At 40.1% G+C, this 21528-nt stretch overlaps 1 protein-coding gene across 4 annotated transcripts in view; it reads left to right on the forward strand.

Annotated features, from left to right (window-relative positions):
* The window catches only part of SEC24D (SEC24 homolog D, COPII coat complex component), a 109320-nt gene that overhangs the window by 52463 nt on the left and 35329 nt on the right, over positions 1–21528 (forward strand). For 2 of the 4 annotated variants that reach the window (XM_074588485.1, XM_074588486.1), the window contains exons 2-8: positions 7156–7350; positions 9305–9431; positions 11524–11672; positions 13753–14022; positions 14809–14930; positions 18508–18619; positions 19969–20096. In XM_074588485.1, the coding sequence (XP_074444586.1) occupies positions 7200–7350; positions 9305–9431; positions 11524–11672; positions 13753–14022; positions 14809–14930; positions 18508–18619; positions 19969–20096 (1059 nt within the window). In that variant the 5' untranslated portion in view covers positions 7156–7199. Of the gene's footprint in view, positions 1–4410; positions 4605–7155; positions 7351–9304; positions 9432–11523; positions 11673–13752; positions 14023–14808; positions 14931–18507; positions 18620–19968; positions 20097–21528 lie in introns of those variants that run through there. The other 2 variants (XM_074588484.1, XM_074588483.1) reach the window with 2 other exon arrangements.

Genomic DNA, 21528 nt, shown 5'->3' on the forward strand with positions numbered 1-21528 from the left:
ATTCGCATTTGTAATGCGTGACTTGCACAGAACTTAGCATAGAGCATTTTATAAGAATTCTGTTTTACTGAGTTTTGGGGAAAGAAAAGTAGCTTTGGCTAAAGGGACCAAACGAACAAGAAATAAGGAACCTTGGCTTTAAGGCAAGTGCCCTTCTCACAATTAAATACTCTTTCACTTGCATATAATTTTTTTTCCCTAAATATAATTTTTTTGCTTTGCAAATATGCCAGTAAACTTTACCAACACTCTCCAAGGTAGGCAAGGAATGCCCTCTGTGGCAGCTGATTTTTGCCTTCTATTCGGGGGAGTTAGGGACCATGAAGACAAAAGGGTCTATCGTTGTGGACTTGCCAGTGATGTTAAAAGGGCTGGTGCAGGGAAGGAGTGACACGCTCCCAGTCCTTCTCTCCTCTGCAGGGTATAACAAAACGCAGCCATTTCTAGGGCAGAACAATGCAGCTGGTCAAAAGCTACCAGCAACTGTACAAGTGCAGCAAAATCATCCAGTTCACAGCAGGTAATCAAGAGTAATATTCAGTCTAAATGAATTTGCCGATGAATTCAGACAGACAGACTGTAACTTTATGAATTGAAATTGGACTTACACTCCTCCTTATCTAAAAATATTGGAAACTTTAGTGGGTGCAAGGTGTCCCGACCTCTTTGTGTATGGCATGCTGAAAGCAGCCTGAGAGGGAGAACAGCCTTTACCATCCCTGCGGAGCAGGGGGTCGGTCCTGAGCAGGAAGGAAAACGGAGAATCACTGGCATGATCCGTGTGCTCAGCAATCCCTCATTGTGTCCCAGTGGTCCCTCTGATGGGCCAGGCCCGACGTTGGTTCTGGGTACGCTGACTCGCCACCTGCTCAATTAGTGTCTGATCTCGCAAAAAAAAAAAAAAAAGGGGTAAGGAATTAATTTTTTCTTTATTGTGGCCCTGTGCCTGAGCTGAAACAGGACTAGGTGATAGTGGATAGTCACTGTAGGAAGTATCTGTTAACACTGATTACTTACGAGAAAATATATATATCAATGAATGTATGCGCAGGATTTTAACATTCCTGTATTATTTTCCCTGAACAGCAGCTACGTCAGTCTAATATTCTGAAAACCCTTTGCTCTCTGTTTTCATTTTATGTAGGGCAGTGTTTAAAGGGTGCACTCCAATAGTATTTTCTAACTGCCACTGCATTGTTTAATCAAAACATCAGTGTTCGCTTCTGTTGTACCCTTATTTATATTTCTATTGTGCTTAGGTTTTTATATTAGAAATGTAACTGAGTCACAACACTGATGTATTTCTTCTTACAGTAGTGTTCTGTTTCCTGAAATAGTACATCTTTCCTTCTTCTTCATGTAGCATTTCTTCATCTGACCTCACAGTCACGCTGCTTTTTTTTCCCCAGAAAAACATAATCCCTTCAAAATTTGATTGCTTCTGTTTTACCAAAGTCTTTGCTTTCATTTTAAATAAATACAACCTTTGTAAATATTAATTTCCATTTTGCTTGTAAGGGCTTTACACTAAACTGTAAACTGTTTTCCATAGATCGTAACTATACAGTAGACAAAACATTAAAGAAGATTTTAGTGATTACATGTAAGCAAGACAGGAAAAGAAAGTAATCTTTTTATGTAAACAGCTTTTAGGACCCTTCTGATGTTGTTCAAAAGCAAACCTGTTGCTTTGTCTGCAGGACATACACATGAAATTAAAAGGAGAAAAACCGTTTCAACAAAAAAAGCCTTTTAAAATGTAGACTCTTTGGAGTTTTATGAGCTATTCCTTGGGATGAAATAGTCTTCTCTTTAAAGAACATACGCAATATTGCCCACATCTTCCCCTAGAGAATGGTTTACAATATATTTTAATTTTTAAAAAAATCATATAGCACTGAACTACAGATATTTGTCTTGTCACAGCTATGTGTTAAAGCAAGCAATGTTAACTGCTACAAAAGCTGTACTATCACCATGATTGTGAGAAATACGTGCCTGTAGCTCCGATGCGCCGCAGTGTTGTTCTGGCTCTTCCTGGCAGCTTGTGCTAAGGCCGTATTTTAAGGACATCCTCTAAATGAAAAGGTTAGGTTAGGATTTAGGTTTCCCGGAATCACACATTGTCTTAATGCAATGTGCTATGAGATAGAGACATGGAGTTCTGCAGTTTGTCCCTGAGGGGCTTCCAGTAATAACTTCAGGGAACAGGTCAATCTGTTGATTAATTTAAAAATATTATTATTATCATCATCATCATCATTGTCATTATCATCATTATTATTATTATTATCATCATCATTATTAATATTGGTACTTGAAAGATTTGAGTCAGCCTTCTACAGAGCCTGTATTGGTTCTGTATCCAATAATGTCCCAATCTGATGGATGACTGTGTGTTTTCTTTGTTTCAGAATAGGAAAAATTTGAGGGAGAACTTTAAAAGTGAGATTTTAAAGGCAGAGGATTTGCTATTTTTTACTACAGATGAAAAAAGCACATAGATTTAGACAAATTATTCCATTTACTTCACCAGTACTAACTCCAAATTAGGTCTGAAATATATGAAATCACATTAGTTTCCAGCAGCATTGGATAGGTACAACTTTAGGACAAATTCGTTGTTAAGAAAGGTTAATTTAACCTACAAGATCTTCATTATTGATAATGATAGAGAAGAACCCAGTCCGATTCTCAGATTTTATGATACAGTTTAGTTAAAATGATTTAATTAAAATGAAGTGACAACAGTTTAGCAATCCTGCAATCTCATTTTTATGAAATTACTTTCCAGACCAGGAATGCACTTAAATCTTTAATGATGTTTCCACATTTCTGAAATTGAAAACCTTAAATTACTTTTAATGTTATAGGTAGAAACTGTAGATAAATACTACTTGTAGCTTCAAAACATCCAGACTGTGATTGTCTCTGTTCCAGGCTAATGCACAATGCAAGCGAAGCTGCATCCTCCAAAAAAGAGGCATCTTGATGCATTTCCAGAGCGGGCCTGACGCAGGGGAAGGACTGACACAGCCATAGCTTCTCCTTCCTATCTTTTGCTGATCTCATCTTTCAGTTTCACTCGAGCTGATTTCAGGGAGGAGAAATCTGATAGCAAGTATTCAGTGGCCAAGTAAGTGCGGGGTTCTTCAGTGCTGAATTATCCACAGCCGCTGTTAATAGCTAGGAGCTAGACACAACAGCACCGGTGGGTCTCCACAACAGAACAGGGAACGTCCAAACGTAAAGCCGTTATTTTCCTCAGTGGCATGGTATTTCAAAAGAGTTTTGCATAACTGAAGGTAATTTTATGTGTGCGTATAACCAGGAAAAGAGATGGGGACAGCGGGCGAAACTGCAGCACGGCAACGATGAAAGGCGTCAGTTTGTACCCCGCTTGTGAAAGAGTCGCTGATACTCCGCAGCCAAAACCACAGCCGGTTTAAGTGAGTTTAGTCACCTTGCCGACTAAATTTTCCATTCTGATGAGGCAGTTGGGAGAGATTTGGAAGGTTTTAGATTTTCTCTGACATACCCAACAGCGTTGGCTCCGATAACGTGCAGAAAGCCAGCTTTTATTATTTGGTGGTGAATCCAGCTCTGGATAGCGAGCGTGAAGACGGGTCAGGACTCGTTCTTGCCCCCTCTGTTCTGGGCTGAGGCTTATTGCGCGTCCTTCACATGAAGGATGCCCCTGCGTACCTTCATTTTGACATCCGTTTCAAAGGCACAGGGATTGTTTTCGGAATTATTTTCTATAGGCACAAATGCTTTTGACAGCCTTGAGGTCGCCGTTACAGAGATTTAGCAGCAGGTAAAACCGTTCGCTGCTTTCAAAAGCTTTGTTAGTGTTATAGAATGAACACTCAAAGGCTAAGAAAGCCTGCGGAGCCAGAATTCCAGGTGCATATGGGTCTTTGAGCAATGACTTCTTTTCTTTTTGCTAATCCTCTGCCACTTTATTTATTTTTTTACTATAAGACCAATGACTATTTGTTTTTTGACTGGGAGGAACTCCGTAGCACTTTACCAATCCATCTTTTCTCGTGTTACTCCCACGTTTCTACTCGGTTAATTAGAAAAGCATTGGCTATCCTGTAAGCGAGGCGGCGCTTTTAAATGAACAGTAACTAAAACCACAGTACGCAAAGAGGTAAAGGAACTGCATCCCATTTCACTCTAGATACCCAGATGATATAACTTTACATAAATACAGATGTTGCCACAGATAAAAATGTGTTCTCAAAGCACCTACGAGGAAAAGCACCGCGTTCTCACGGCGGCAGCTCTTCTCGGCGGCCCGGCCGGGCCTGGCCTCGCTGCCGCCACGGCCTCGGCCTCGCTGCCGCCACTGCGCAGGCGCCGCCGGCGTGGTCCGGGGCGCGCGCTCCCGGCCGGGGGGGGGGCGGGACGCGGTGGCGCGCGGGCAGGCTCAGACGTGGCAGTCGGGTGAGCGCGTGTCCCCGGGCGGAGGCGCGCGCCGCCCCCCCCCCCACCCCCCGGTAACGGTCCTAACGGCCGCCGCGAGCCCCTCGGGCCGCCGCCACAGCCCCGCGGGTGCAGCGGCGGGGATCGGGCCCCGGCGGCGGGGCAGCGCCCGGGTGAGCAGCCGCGGGGGTCGGGCGGGGGAAAGCCGGCAGGGGCCGGCGGAGGGGAGGGGGAGCCGCGCCGAGCCGGGGAGCCGGCGCCGGGGGCAGGCACGGGTACTGCCGGCGTGATAGCGCCGACAGAGGGGTGAGACCTGTTGCGGTGTTAGAGCGACTTGAAATTCTTAGTGAGTGGGGACAGAAATGTTAACGCTTCGCAGGTTTTGTACTGAATTGGAGTAAGTTTAAGCTTCTGCTTGCATAGGTTGTTCAAAAATGTGTTCTTAAACAAAAAATACGAAGTGTAACGCGTGTAGCTGTATTCCATTCTGTGTGTATGTGTGTGGAGGGACACGCACACGCACCAAAGATCGTTTGCCGGGTTGAGATTGCAGCGTGCCTCGGGGAGGGACAGCACCTCTTTTGAGGTGGCAGGTTACCTCACACGGTGTCTCTGAAGAAACACACGGTTAATGGTTCACCCGCAGTTAGCCAAGAACGTGATGATTTTTGATCCCGTTATGCTACTTCTGCATGCACGTCGTGGAGTTTTACATCTTCACAGAGAGATGGGTGCAGTAGAGCATTGCATGGGTATGGAAAAAAGGGTCACAACCTGTTCTGTAATAGCAGTAAATTAAATCGTGGAGAAGTGCTTGTATTGGTGTTTTTCCTGGAGTAGTGTTAAGAGAGACAGGGAGAAAAAAGTTTTCATGTCCTTCTGTGTAGTGATATTGTAGTAAAGAATCCCAGGGAAAGGTCTGGGTTTGGGACATCCTCTGGTCTTTCTGATGCAATTTCCAGAGTGAATCTGTGTGTCTCTTGTTAGAACCCGACTGCTAAAACCTTAGGTGATTGGTTTCTATTGGTATTTTGGGTGTTGCCTCCAAACTATTTCCATCATCTGTTCATATATGTGTACGTACCTTGAGAAGGGATTAAACACGCTCAATGTTAACTAGGATCTGTGTTCAGCAAACATATATTATTTTGCTTATGGTTAGAGTTCCTGTCTCTTCAGCACAACCTCTGTGTTTATGCTGTCTGTGGGAAGTTTGACGTGGCAGGATTCTGTGTGAGTGAGTAAGCGGTGGAGGAAGTCGTTTCCCCTGGATGCTGTTGCAGCTAAAGGTGTTGGCTGTTGCAGATGCCTCAAAGTTAAAATCTCTTCCTTTATATATATATATATATATATATATAAAATTTGTAGATGTCTATGCCAGTGTGCAGGTAATTTAGTGCTGACTTACTGTCTTCTGGAGCAATGAAAGTTCACGCTGCCACGTCTTTTCTGATGGGGGCGGGGGAGGGAAGAAAGTACGTCTGGCTGCACGAAGCCTCTCAGTTTAAACATTTTTATTTTTTTTCTTCTTCATGTGTTTACCTTGTTACCTAAAAAATAGAAGACAACTCCCTAAGGTTACCTGTCTGAAGCAGTTTAATACTGCAACTGAGAAATCTTCTGGCACAATGAGGAGTGTGGTTTAGAGGGTGGCACGGGCAATGTGTGAGGAGGGCTAGGCCCTGTACCCAGCTCAAAGTGATTTCTTGTCTGATGTGGAAGATTGTGGGTGTTTTTCAGAAAAGTATATTTAATATGAGAAGCCTAGAGAAGTTTTCTGATAGGGATAGCTTTTCTCTTACTGGCGTGTGCCAAAGCAGCATGAATTTGTCTGTTGTGATCTTGAAGCTATGTGTAATTTTGAGGTGCCTTTGTGAGTGCACAATTCCTGATTTGCTTTCATCCAGTTTGCGTACTCAAAGATCACTCTATGGCTCAAGCCTAAGAGTTGAAATAAAATGAAAGTCCTTTCAAAAGAACACTTAACATCTAAAATGCGAGTTTGTATCATGTACCGTTAGCGCTTTGGGGATGCCTGACTTGGGACTCTGCAGAAGTAGTAGGTTCTCATTCAGGGTTTGGATCCTCAGCATTTCTCAAAACAGTTTTAATTTGGGCATGAAGAAATTTGGTGGGATTCTGCTTTTGTTAATGTCAATATGAAGTCAAAATAAAAGATTCTGTCTTACATGGAAAAGAGGAAGCTAGCTATCAAAGCTAAGTGTACAACTTCGATAACTTTTCAAATCTCGTGGCAAGCGCACTGTATCTGAAAACTAGTCTTAGGAAATACAATCGTCTGGTTTAGTAATGCAGAATTTTTCAGATTTTCTAGCTCTGATCTTAAATTATTGCAATTATCAGGATACTCTTTCCTGAAAGTTTCCTAGGAGTTTATTGTATCTTTCTTGACAAAATCTGACTGCAAGAAAGAAATTAAATGTCTTGCGAATGCTCTCATCATTAGAAAACTTTTTTTTGGATTGCATTTAATAAAATTTTGGGGTTTTTTTGGGTTTTGGTGTTGTTTTTTTTTTTTTCCTTCTTTAACAACAACAGAATCAAGATGTGAAGGCTTAGGAAAAGATGCCTCATAATAGCAAGGATGACAAGGTCTCTTTTTGTGTCAGATGTGGCTCTCGTCTTTTTGGGAATGCAGTTCACAGCCTTTTAAAACACACAAAACATGAAGAGTAGTAGCAGGTGTCATTTTCTCTTTTGCAGATTCTTAAAGAGGACGCGATACTTGGAATGAGAATATTGCCATCATGAGTCAACAAGGCTATGTTGCAACTCCTCCATATTCCCAATCCCAGCCAGGAATAGGAGGCTTTTCTGCAGGTTTTGGACCACCTAATTCTTCACTTCATTATGGGCATTACGGGGACCCTAACTCCTCATACTCAGCACCTCAACCAGGTATGAAATTGGCTTAAGATATGTTTTTAGAGTCTACTTTTCTATGAAGGTCTTTCGCATCTCCTTTTTCTTACTCGTGTCACCACAGAATACTCAATTTTACACCGCTACTGCAACAGGATTCTGCACTAGCTTTGTCTGTGTTATTGTTGGTGTAAGATGGGTATCTGACCTTCCTGGGTGAATTCCATTGTCCAGGAAGCAATAAGCACCAGTGCTTGATGCTGTATTATGAGTAACACCTAATACAGACAAATGCAAAAGGGGTGATTTCTGGGAACAGAGAAATATTCTCAACTTGTGTTAATGGCAAGCGAGCTCTCAGAAATTGATTGTATTCTTAACAGTAGGACCCCTGTCCTACTGAATTCTAGAGCTCAGACTTGCCTACGAGTGTGAGTCGGTGTTCTGCTTAAGCTTGCTTACTGGGTGATGTATTTGGATAATGAGTGGTAAGCAGAACCCATCTGCTTTATAGCCACTCAGGAGACAGTTGCTTTCTGTGAGGAGGGGCACCTTGGGTACAAGCAAAAGGGGATATTTGCTTTATTTCTACCCACATAATCAGCTACAGCTAATGTAATTGACATCCAGCAGATAAACACGACCATCTTTGTCTCTCCTTTGCTTTCTATTAATTTTAACTTACTGACGTGTGGCTTCAGATCTTTCAGTAACTATATACTACATGAGTATATGGTGGCTGAAGCCTGAAAAAAAATATCATTTGAGAGCATGGAATTCAAGGCTGTTTTGCTGTATGTAAGTCATGCTGGTCCAATTTCAATAGAGTCAAAGTGGGCATGCTAGCCTAGTGAATTGGGGCTGTGGAAAATATCCAAAGAGTAAGGTTTCCTTTTTCCTCTCTAAGTTTGCTAATATACATGGCCAAGATAGGGAGACAGGAAGAGGGACCATCTCAGTATTTTGCCTGATATCACAGGGGGAAATCAGGTAAAATAGTAAAGATGTCTGAAGTATCCTCTAAAGCTGCTTAAAAAAGGATTTGTTAAAATTTTAATGACATTTAGGTTATGATAAGCTACATTAAATTTAGTATTTGAGATGGTGGAGTAGGGTAATGGCAGAACTAAGTACCCAAGTATATTGAGGTTTTTTAAATATTCTGGGATGTCCTTGATTTTTGAGTTATCACAAAAACAGAAAAAAATAAGTTGTTTTACCCAATTTCTCTAAAACTGCGTATAAAGACAGCAGAAGTTATGTTACCTTAATCAGATGCTGAATATAGTCAGAAGATAGAACTACCTCTGGTAATTGGCTTATTAGAATACTGGGGAAAAATACCAGTTTTGGTACCAAACAAATTTTTGATGTTAGAGTTATTTAAAGGAAAAGAATTCAAGAAATACAGGTTGAAGGGGTGTTTATTCAGCACTGCTGTTTACATAAATTGTAGTCCCTTCACAGTCACTGTTCTTGATCTGAATTAAGAACTGTTTTTACCCTAGGGTTACAGGTTCTACATATGGAAGTGTGTTTTGGTATTTTTTTTTAAAGGTTGTTCCAGCTTTTCTTTCTGACTGAAATCAAAGGGACTTCTTGCTTCTACCTATAAAGATAACTGGGTGACAGGGAATTACCAGCATACCAGGTTGAATTGCAGGGTCTGTTCATTCTTGCTTCCTTCTTACTGTTCCTTTTGGGTTCTTTTGCTGGAAAGTTACCAGCTACTATTTGCTTCCATTTTACTATCTGTTCTGTTTCATATCTGCTTCTATAGCTGACCAAAACTTTTTCCTTGCTTATGGAATCACAGACTGACTGAGGTTGGAAGGAACCTCTGCAGGTCATCTAGTTCAACTCCCCTGCTCAAGCAGGGTCACCTAGAGCTGGTGTTCTTATTGCTAGAGCAGGGGTGTACACTTGCATTTCTTGGTGATCTTGTGCTTTCTTACAGGGTTCTTACATAAAATTACTTAATCTTTTGCAGGTGTGTCGAAATCAACTGTGCCTTTTGGAACTCCGGCTCCTGTTGGGCCTCCACCACCTGGTACACATCAATTCAGCCAGACCAACTTGCAAAATGGGCCCAGTACACCAGGGCAGCAGACACACAGGTGACAAGAATTAATACATGAGGTCTGAGCTGTCTGACCTCTGTTACCTCTCTTTGGCTGCTTCACTGACATTTAAATATGGCATCCCTTCTATCTTCAGCGTTTCTGACTTACTCCAATTCTGAATTGGATCTTCTGGTTCGGTTCCCTGAGGTGTTAAACTGCCAGATCATACAGTGTGATCTGTAGTCTCGTTAAGTTCCATTTTATAGCAAGTCAGGTCTTTATCATGTGTTGTTTTGTTTTTAATTATTCTTTCTTCTTGATCTTAGACCCATTGCTTCAAAGCAGCAGTAAGGTGGTGTAAGTGCTGTTTGATATAAAAATAGCTTTCTTTTATTTTTGTTCACTTTCTGATGTCTTAATTCTCCTTTGTTGTGACGTACCAAGAAGTTGTTATTTACAAACTAATAGTTGGCAGCAAGTTTTGACTAGAAGCTGGTGCATGTCTCTGTATATGTAGTTCCGCAACCACCTTGTTAGAATGTCTTTGCTTGATTGTTGTGGGATCACAGCCAAGGCTCCATAGGGTACTTTAAAGGCATTTTATAATAAAGTTCTGTTATACCCTCTCAGATGGATGACTGCTACTCTTTTGCTTCGATCTGAGACTGACTATGAAGAGTTTATTTGAAGTGCTGTTATGCTGCCTCCAGAGCTCACAGGAAGAAGTGAAGGAGACGGGAGTGGGGAAGGGAGAAAATAGGGACAGGTGGAAGCTGTAAAAAGAACTCTTGGAAAAATGATTGTACAAGGGGACAGCCAAGCTTTACACAGTGGTTATATTGCAGGTAGTTATAAGTGGGTAAATATGGTTAGCTCTTTTCTTTAATTCTGTCAAATGTCAATTATTTTCCTCACCTGGCACCATGGCAAAACTAGTTTGTGTACCTGTAGCTGTTTTGGTGAACTTGACGCTGTTTCACAACGTTCTTCATTCTTGTTTTAGTTGTTTAGTCTTCATCTGCTCTGTGCTTTTTAGTTGCCGCACAGTTATTTGTGTTCAAAAAAAAAAAAGTCATGTATATGTTTTATTATGCATCAAAATAGGTAAGCCTGTTTGTCTGTATGCTTTTGCTGTGTAAAGGAGGACCCAAAGAGTCTGGTGATCAATTGTAAAAGACAACGTACTAATGCATAGGGAGAAGTGGTTGTTGTCCTGAAGGTGCAACAACAAGGTGGACAGACTCAAGTTGACATGACCAACCCAGCAAAATACTGATTCTCTTTCCTAGCTTCCAGTCATTTCCTGGGCAGCTGCACGTCTACTGTTTTTTACCTGATCTTATTTTATTCCCAAATTACTGAGAGGTGCTGTTCCAGGCGGGGAAATTTTCACATCAAAATTTCACGGAAAGTGAGTTCTACTTTTGATACAGCTAGGCCCCTCCTCGGTTTTTGAAGTGGTTGTAAGAAAATCAGTGTAGATCTTCTTTGGGAGATAGCCTGAGATCTTATTTTTCCAGAGTGAAATAGTCTGGTAGAAAATACCTTTATAAGCCACATATGTGTTACCTCTTTCTTTTTTTTAGTTGTTTTTCTTGCATTCATGTTTTTCCATATCTGATAATCATGAAGCAGTTTTTCCCTACCTGCATCTTCTTTTTTTCTTCTACTACAGAAAACTCCTTAATGGTTTTTCACTTAATTTTCTTCTCTTCGCAGAGTTTTCTCCTAATCTTCTTCACCCATCCCTGGTAGGGAATCTTCCTTTACAAGCACAGAAAGGGAATCGAGTGATATGATATGTTCAAAAGCTTGTGTTTCTTAATCTTCAAGCTTTCATATAATTATTACCACACTCTCTTTTCCATGGCATACTCCCTCTTCCTTGTTTCTAACAAGTATGCAAGTAAACATCTACTGTCTTCCTTTTTTTTTTTTTTTAAACAAATGCGCATTCTCTCTGTGCTTTGTGACTATTTTAATAGAAGTACATGTTTTCTGAGCAGAACACGAACAAACTCTCTTAAGAGAATTTGTCTGTCCCAATTAATTGTTTTGGCACCACCATTGACAAGATATAAGACCTTCTAGAATTGTGATTGGTTGATGTAATTTTTTGTGTAACTGCACGAATTTTTCCCTTTAGGTTTCAAGGCCCTCCACCTCCAAGCAATACAGGACCTTCCTATCCTCCCTACAGTCATCAGTCACAGCCAGCCTACCCAAATACTGCACCCACTTCATCTACGGCACAACTTGCTAACCAGCTCAACAGCATGCAGATAAATAGCTATGGTAATCATTTTTATCTGATCTGATTAACTTTTTCTTGGTTAAAGCTATTAAGACTATGGTAATTAGAAACTTACTGAACTCCTACATAAACAGAAAATGCAATCTTTCACCACTGTCATTTGCTCAAGTTCTTAGATTATTTTTTTTTCAATCTTATCCTATTCCTTAAATCAATATTCTTGGGTTAATTTTGAACTGATGTTTGATGAACCTTCTGTAAAAGTCAGCTGTCTTCTCAGTCACTTCTCAAATTACTTGTTAATCCTGTTGGTAACAGCCAAGGCGTGAGCAATGATATGCAGACAGGATTTCATTTTTCTTAGCTTTTTAGAGTTTCTCTCCGTTTCGAAACTGTCTTGTTCTTTTTTGTCCAAATCTTATAGTTTAGTTTTTCATCTAAATTTATTTGCATTTATTTTGAAGTTAAAACATCTCAAACCTAAGCCATGAGCTAAAGATGCGATCATGTGATTCTTACATGTAAATTACTTCCCACCAATTTTCTGTTTGCTTATATCTGCCTTTCCTGAGTATTTCCTAGTGAAATTTACGATTTCATTTAAGAGGAGTGGAATTTAGTTAGCATCTTGTTTTGCTGAGGCCAGTGTGTTTAGGAGGATGAGTTTTTTAAATGAGAATCACCCTAGTGGTTGATATCTTCGTAAAATATGCGCAAAGGTGAACCTGCATTGATACTATGTCACTGTTCCTACCCTGGCTTTATGGTTTGCTGATTTGACTTGTATGAAACCTGCATAACTACCGTAGGTCTGACCCTCTGTTTGTACAACCCTTGTGAAAACTTACACCATCTTCACCTTAGAAAAATTAATTTAGACTCGAATTCGACTTTTGAGGTACTGAACTGCAAGTGCACAATTAACTCAGACCTTTTTATACAGGATGATGAGGTGTGGCCCAGCACTTCATGTATAGCAACTCATATTATTTAGAGCAAAAATATTTTTTTTCCTTCCTGCCTTCATTATATTGCCTTCAGCAATAATTAAGTAAAATATAATGTTCTTGCTTCTCATGTTACACGCTGGTAGAGATACCCTTCAGACCACTGAAGACATAGATTCTTTACAACTCTGCCTCTGTGTTGTGTATTGTTCTTCTGTTTTTTCCTTAGCTGTAAGTGTAAGTTGGTGGAGCTTGACGGAGTGATGAAATTCACAGCTTGTAAAGCTACTGGGGCAATGTTTGTACCAGATGAGAACCTGAGCTTGTGTTTTGCATGTGAATTTTATTTTTTTTTTCAGTTAACATGTCTGACAGAAGATGCATTTCAATATTTGTATATTAACACATTGGTCCTTTTGCTCCAAACCCAAGTTTGGTTATTTTTTTTAGCTTTTTTGAAATTTATTTTGCTGTACGTCTTTGGGGAGAAGTTTGACTAAAAAAAAGTAGGTTTTGTAAAGTAGTAAGTATTTACAGACTGTAAGTTTAAGAAAAGAAAAAAAAAAAAAGTACTTCAGGGGTCCCCTTAATTCTAATTGGAATCTGGATCTTATAAACAACAAACTGTTTTTCACTAGCGTGTACAAAATAATTCCCACATGTTTCATCTTTTAGCATCAAGACCAGAAGATGGTTGTAAACCAGATAAAATGAGTGGATTTATCTTCCATCAGACCTGTCATGGTGAAATGCAAATAGCAGATTAACAAAAACATGCCACATAAGAGGAACTGAATATTAAGCAAAAAGAATGTTGTTTCACATTATGAAATAAAATATTATTTCAAGAGCAAATAGTGAATTATATGTATTCTCATCAAGAATTGTCGAAGGCTGGCTTCCCTCTCTCTTTTCCCATCCGCTCCAGCTGCATGGTTTTATTGAAAATAGAGCCAAAAGAAATAAAATTGAATGTCTGAATCAGTTGAGACTGAAACTATGAGGTCAGATTTATTATGTGAACAGGCATTCAGGATCCCCCTAATGCATCATTGTCAGTATGGGATACAATATTGCAAATATGTTGTAAATGTATTGAACAAAAATAGACTACCTTCCACACAGAGTTAGTAGGTTATCATTTTTGACTCAGCCGACGTAATTTCTTAATCAGGTCCTGGCACTACTCCAAGCTCTCGCATGTCTTCTGGGCACCCGGCATCTTTTCAGGGTCCACAACTGCCGCCACCAAACCAGCAGCAAATTGCTTTACCACCTGGATCACAGGTTCCTCCACCAGCAAATAGTGTTAATGGCCTTTGTGCTCAACCGTCATTGCCTCCTATGGCCAGACAAGATGGAATCCCTGGACCTGTCCCCCCAAATCCTAACTTGCAGCAACTTTCAGGACAGCCTCCAGGGCCTGGATATCATCCTCAGCAAAGTAAGGAAGGATCTTTGTTACGTAATTGAAAAGAAAACATGCGCGGAGAGTGACTGGTGGAACTGTGACCATTCGCAGTTGATGTTCTTTCTGCTGACTTGGGAAAAGGAAGTCGGCGGAAAAATCTCGTTTTGTAGAACGGAAGGATTTGCCTTGTCAATCAGTACGCTCAAGGCGGGTCGTGCTTTTGCTCAAAAGTTTAGCATTCTATTGAGACTGTAATATGAAAAAGGAGATCAGTTTGGATCAGGAACAGAATTATTTATTAGTATATTATTGGTAATGGGTAAAGGCACAACTTACTACAGAAAGGAATTTTTCTTATACTCTGTCACGGTATAGATTGCTGTCTGTCATAAGCAGCTTTCAAAAATGCTTTACTATAGCAATAAAGAGTTTAACTGAATACAATTAAAACAGTCAGTAAAACAGTTATTTTGACAATGAAAAAGCCAGCTAACTAAACCAGTTTGCATTGACTGATGTTAGGGGAGAGATTCTGACTAATGTAATGGCCTGGTTTGAATAGCTGTGGTAATCTCTACTAACTGTCCTACTTGACGTATGCCTGAAGACTTTGGAGCCAAAGTTGTCACACCTGGTCTCATGCTTACCTTTAAAACACAGACTGCATGAGCCAAAGTAATCCATCTCTCCTACTTGCTGAAAACAGAAGGAGAAGTTGTGTTTAGCTGAGTAAGAATGAGCTGTATGGCAAAAGTTGATGTTAAAACTTGCTAATGCAACTTAAATACTTTAAAGGAATTTTCATTTGTAACTCTGCAGCAAACTATGGCCCTCAGATGGCAGGATCTCAGCTGTCTTATCCTGGTGCTTTTCCTGGGGGTCCAGCACAGCTCGCAGGTCCGCAGCAGAAGAAACTCGATCCTGACTCTATTCCAAGCCCAGTAAGTAATGCGGCACTAATTTTTTATGACAGTAAATTTCTGCTCCGTTTAAGATAAAGGATTGGCGATGCTAATATTATATTTATTTTAGTTGGTGGGGTTTTCTTGCAGTGTAAAATTGCACTTACATGACTTGGTTTACATGTTCCAGTTCTTGCAGTTTCTTAATTACGTGCGATTTTGTACTCTGTGCTGTGAGTTTTGGATAAATTAGTGCATAGCATTAGGTTTAGTACTGAAGAGGCTTTATAATTTTACCTAATGTGGGAACTGCCTGTGACTCCAAATACTTTAATAGGAATTCTCAACAGGAGTCTTAGTATGACAGTGAGCAGTACGGAAGGATTACTTGCATTCAATGCAGCTTATCACCTTTCCTTTTCACTCTGGAAAGTTTGAAGGCTTAAACTTATCAGCAGATAGACACCTAAAGTAGGATTTGTGTGAACTCTAAAACTGCAATCCTGGAAATGTTGAGAAGTCTGATGCCCAAAAGCCACCTCATTGTTTGATTTCAGGAGTTGCCTAGGCAACTAGAATTGTTTGCCTGAGCATCCTTCCAGTTGCTGCAGCCTGGTAAAGATTTCAGTACCTTGGAATATACTTTAATATTATACTTAATAAGCTTCATAGAGGTTGAAGAGGCTCAGCTGTTGAAGCATACCCAAACATGCACTGGTGGGACAGTGTCCCTTCTTAAAAAGGTGTTAGAGAAAGAGAAAACAAGGTTGTGGTGGTGTCCATGTGTCTTAATTTCTTAAGTAGGCTAAATGTTAAGCAAAGCAATAGCTAGTCAGATGCAGGCTTCATTTAACTTCTTTATTGAGAAGAGCTGATTGAAATAGAGGGAGAAAACGTGCTGAACTCATGGGGAAAACACATTCTGATGCACGCACTTATACTGGTTCTGGCAATCATCCAAACAGGTCAAAAGGTCCTCAGAGAGTCAGGATTTTCAAAGCAGGCTGTGTCCTGCAGCTTTGATCTGACCTAGAACATAAAAATATATTAACCGCTACGCTGTAAGCTAGCCTGGGTATAGGACTCTTCCACTTCTCTGCTGAGGCAGTATTGCTGTACAGGAAGGAATTTGTGTTTCACCTCTAGACAAGAGGGAAAAGCATTTGTGTAAAAGCCTGACACTATCTAGTAGGGAGCAGCCCTGCTTCCTTAAATTGGGATATCCTTTTGTCCTTCTAGAAAAGATTATTTGTTTTATGCAGTGATGGTTTTGATGTAAAATCCACGGAGTTTTGGAAAAAATACTTGTTGATAATCACCGAGAGGTTAATATAACAACTGCAGTTGCCTCTGCTAAAGGCAATTTTCAAGTTAAATGTAACTGAAAACTCTTGTGTAAAAAAAAAAAAAAAAAAACAAAAAAAAAAACAAACAAACAAAAAAAAAAAAACAAAAAAAACCCACAAACCACCTGAAGTGAGTGTCTGTATAATTAACAAATGCCCTCAATTGGTCAGTCATTCCTAGTGTTTCAGTATGGTGCTTTCTACATAAGATGGAGAAAATGGTCTTGTCTAATTAAAAAAAAAAAAAAAAGGGAGGGGGGAGAAGTAGGTCTTGCATGAAAGCATGGGCTGATGTCTTGTTTCAATTACAGATGTAGAATAAACAGTCTTGACTATGACAACGATGTTAAAATAGGTTAAAAGGTTTGTTTAAGCAGTACAGAGAGGATCAAAATGACATGTTTAAAAGAAACATGATCTGGGTCAACGTCTGTAAAGGGCAAAAAGCTAATTCAGAATGAGGAATAAGTATGACCATGTGTACTTCTCTTGTTATATTTACGTTATATAATTACAGTAGTGTTGCCAGATAAATTTACTTCTTATCTGTAGCTGTTGTTGATTTATATTTTCTTACATATGTTAGAGGTTGATATGTGCTCTGACAACATCTATGAAAACTAGCATCTGGGCTTTGTCAACAATTATTTCCAAGAACAATGATATATTTAGGTCAGTTAACTGCAGAATACCATGGTACGTTGATCCTTTGCAGAGCTAAATCTGAAAGTGGTTTGCTTTCTTCAGCCAGTGGACCTTTTCTAGAGCAAAACCTCTTTCCTTCTAATGCAAGAGTTAGCAATAAGTGTACAAGCCAAGGAGGCAGGGAAAAGTAATCAAGCGGAAGATATAACAAGCTGTCTGAGGAATGTATTGTATATTTAAATTGCAATACAAAAACTTTATTGGGGGAAAAAAAAAAAGGTTCCAGGCCCCAGATTATTTCCAGTGTGTTAGGAAATCCCTTTTGGACAATGATCAATAGACTATGCAACTCATTTTGGTTTTCTTCTGTTTGCTTTCCAACAGAGGCTTCTGAACTTCCCTAGCTATTATTAGAAATTCATAGGCAGTGTAAAGATACCATTCCATGGGACACCGACAGCAGTGGCAAAGCCAGGTTCAGAAATTCCCTGTCTTGTTCCTCTTGCCTCTCACAGCTGTTCAGCTGCACTCTAAACCAGATTGCTGAACGGATAGCTGCTTTGAGGGGGGAGGAGGAATAACGCTATTGTCTCAGTGACACTGTTTATGGTGTGGAACAAAATACAACTTCAAGTAACTTCAGTTATATCCTGAAAAGTATCAAACTGAAACAGTGGTGAGGGACTGTGCAGAAGTGACAGGGAAGGAAGCATATGGGAGAGAAATTTGTTCAGTAGTAAAGCCAGCTTCATGAGCATTTCACGACATTACACTGTAAATTGCAATAAACTAGGCTTCAACCAGAGTAAATCTGTACGTGATCAGAGCTGCCTCACTTTAATAAAAGTTTTCTGTGATTGCTCTCCTTTACTTTCTTTCGAGGAGGGAGCTCATGACATAGTCTGACCTAGAGAATGAAAACGCTGAGCTCCAGTGTTGAGATACTACCTAATGGACAGCAAGGCTTTTCTCAGGAATTTAAATTGCTGCTTTCTAAATGGCAGTGCAGAAATATAGCTCAGCTAGGAAGGTCATCTACTAATTTTTTTTCTTAACCACCCTGTGCATAGAGCCTAGTCAGGAGGAACGAGGGCTAAACCCTCCCACCATTGCAATCTCATTGCATAATTTATGATGAACAGCAGCTGGCACAGCTGTGGTATTAGAAAAGATAACCTGCTGTGTATGGCATCTGTATAAGGTGATGCAACCGTGCACTTTGGTTTGATCTGGGAGAATGGAACGCCACATTCAGTAACGAGGACTTATTTACACCACCGTTCCCCTGGCTAGCCTCTCTTGAAAAGGTCTGTCCTCCTAGCTGTCAGTATACTTACTCTAAAAAGCTCATTTGTTCACCGAATATAGGTCTTATCCATCCTGACATGTAGCATTACCCCTGAGTTCCAAGAGGCAACTGCAGTTGTAAAGGAGTTATACTGCTCAGCTGTGTGTAGTTTTCTAGTTAGGTGTCCCAGAAGCCTGGATTATGATAGATTTATAGCACCTCGGTATAAGACAGTGTCAGAAGCTTTATTTGGTGTAGATGTTAGCATAATGGTTTATGAATGGAACTGAATACATGGCTTACCTTTCTCATGCTGTTCTTTCTTCTTATTCATCAGATTCAAGTAATTGAAAATGATAAGGCTTCTAGGGGAGGGCAGATCTACGCTACAAACACAGGAGGACAGGTTCCTCCTCTTGTTACCACAGACTGCGTAATCCAAGACCAAGGTAACTGTCCTTGTTACTGATTTGGGAGTCTTTCTAGGTGAAATCAAATGTAAAAAAAAAAAAGAAAAAAAAAAAAAGACTAAATCCTCAAATTTCTCATCTGAAAATGATGCTCCTTACTCTAAATTAAACATGAAATAGGAAACTCTTTTTAAAGGAAAAAAAAAAAAGGGGGTGGGGTGTGGCAAGAAGTGAGAGTCGAATTCTTGCACCTTGGGTTGACACCTCTTGTACTCTTCCTGACCTTTAAAATAAATATGAATAGTTGAGACAACTTTTCTTTTTAAATTAATTTTTTTAAATGTCAAGTTGAAAGTTTTAGATTCTGAAATTTTAAAAGATGGACACTAGAAGAAGAATGAGACTAACACTGTTGTGTTTTAAGATAAGAATTTTGGAAAATTCTATCCAAGCAATAGGGGCAGCGTACAAGCTGTCTACTTGACTTAGTTTTTTCCTTTGTCCAGTGTATCTGCCTTTGCCTCTGCCTAGAGCCTGAAGGTACAATATTCCATGTGCTGCTCTTGACAGTAGACTTGATATTTTAATACAGGTTAAACTGATGGTATCGCTTAGTCCAGCATCAATTTAGCGGTGCTTGGATAAACTGTAGAAAACGTACAAGCACATCAGGATTTTTTGGCATTATCTGAGAGTGGGGTAATGCATTTCTGATGAACAAAGAAATTCCTTTCAAGAAACTGAGCAGAGCTGCAGCTTGATGGTTAAAAAAGGAGCATAAGTAAGCCGATTTCTGAACTCCTGTTGCCTCTCAGTGCTCTTGTCTACAGTGCACAGCACAGTTTCTCATTGAGGGAACTGATCTCAGTGTGTTACAAGAAGTGTTGTCGTGATTTTAGCACGCTGTATTTCGCAAGGTAAATGAGCATGGTGATTTTAACACAGCTATACTACTTTCTGAATGAGAGCTAGCTCATTAGAGCAGTCTTAACAGTAGGTATCAGTGTGGAGCGTTTCATTATGTACAATGGTGGTATTTCCATTGGGGATTTCATCCATATTATTTTAAGTTCTTAGATACCGTAGGTTTCAAACTAATCTCTATTGGGATTCTTATTGCAAATAACTGTGGTGTTTTTCTTGATACGCTTAATCTCTGCTTTAAAGTCAAACAGCAAGAAAAGATTTACCCACAGGGAGGGGCAATGGGCTGACAGATGAAGGTGAAAGATGGTCAGAAGCTTGAATGTGAGGAAAAGAAATGTGTATTTCATTTAGCGTACGCCCTTGTTGCTTCATTTGTTGTCTTGATTTTTCTGGTTTGTGTTTGGGACAAGTGGTTTGCTTTTAACAGTCTTTCATTCGGTATGGTGTGTTGGGTGTTTTAGGCCATGCCAGCCCTCGTTATATCCGATGTACTACCTACTGCTTCCCGTCATCTTCAGATATGGCCAAACAGGCTCGCATTCCACTGGCAGCTGTCATCCAGCCTTTTGCTATTGTTCCACCAAATGAGGTAAGGACAAACTGAATGTTAGTGCCATGTGGTTTTGTCTCCTAAATATTACAGACTTGTTCTTGGTTCTTGACTGGGTTGGGATTGGGGGTGTTTTACCTCTTGACTAGGAGGGAATAAGAGAGTAGAGAGGTGGCGAGGTGGCAGAAGACTATGAGATGCGCTTGGGTCATGATGCAACTTCAAGGGATAAAAATCTTTGTTTAGAAAAGGTACAAGAGTGATCTGAACCACTAGGTTCCTGGTGTTCCCCCAGCCGCCTTTGGTTTATGCCAGCTTTGTCAGTTGCTTGCTCTGCTGGAGCTCCATAGGTGTAGGCAAAGACATTAAAAGAGGATGACCACAAACTGTATCAAGTTGGTTTTAAGATGTGGATAATTACATTTTAAAAATGGCATTTTTCCATTTAGTTCTTTACAAAATAATTTAATTTCACAGCAGACTGAGAAGATAATGGTATTTTCTACTTGGATGAGCTGAGTCATAGAAAGAAGGCTAATGTAGCCACCCATTTTTGGCACTCATTTGGAGGCACTAACCTAATCAGTTCCTTTTCTCGTATTACCATCTCTAATAGCCCTTCATATTCTGAACGTATCCCTAGTTTGTCTGCAAAGTGTTTCTACAGATTGGCAGTATCGTATCCTGTGGTCTTAAGACAGTTACCCAGATTTCGTGGCATCTCCAAAGGATTGTATCCGTAGCAGGGATAAAACTAGTTCTCAAGAGCAGCATTTAGCTGCATCATTTATCTGTAGGATCATATTTCTTGTTCTTCAGCTCCTGCTTCCTCCATTGCACAGCTTCTAAATTCTGCAGCAAATGTCTGCAGAATGCATTTCCTTTTCATGTGCTGCACTAATTTACTTTCAGAGCACTGTTTGCTGGGAAAAAAACAAGGATTTCATGGAAGTTGTAGTATGTGATTGTGTCTTCAAAAACTCCTCATAAAATGCATGCAGAGAAAAGCCTAATTAAAATTGCAAAGACGTTCAGCACTGGGTTTTGCAATCTTTGGGTTTTCTTTCTTTGTTTTATTACTTGTAAATTCTTAGGGTTTTTTTGAAAAACATGTTGGAAAAAAGCAGATGTTGTTCTTTATCAGGATGGATAACTTCCAATCCAACAGATCTCTGTAGTTTGAATGAGGAGTATTATTTTAGCAGGGTAGGATGCAGTTATCTTCTCTCTGGTCCACAGGGAAATAGGATGTATTACTTATGGTTCTGCAGATACCGAGTCTCACTATTTGTCTGCTAGACAGCAATTTTGGGTTTCATTCCAGTTCTTGAGGAGAATGTGCAGACTTGGCTTGTTGCCCCCTCCCCCCCCCCACATTTTCTCCTAGGTGAAACTCCTCCTGTTGCTTCTCCACCTCTTCACTTTACCAGCCAACCCTTACCCCTTACTACCCTTTATCCCAGTTTCTGTG

Source organism: Larus michahellis, chromosome 5 (assembly GCF_964199755.1).
Source record: "Larus michahellis chromosome 5, bLarMic1.1, whole genome shotgun sequence".
Lineage (NCBI taxonomy): Eukaryota > Metazoa > Chordata > Aves > Charadriiformes > Laridae > Larus > Larus michahellis.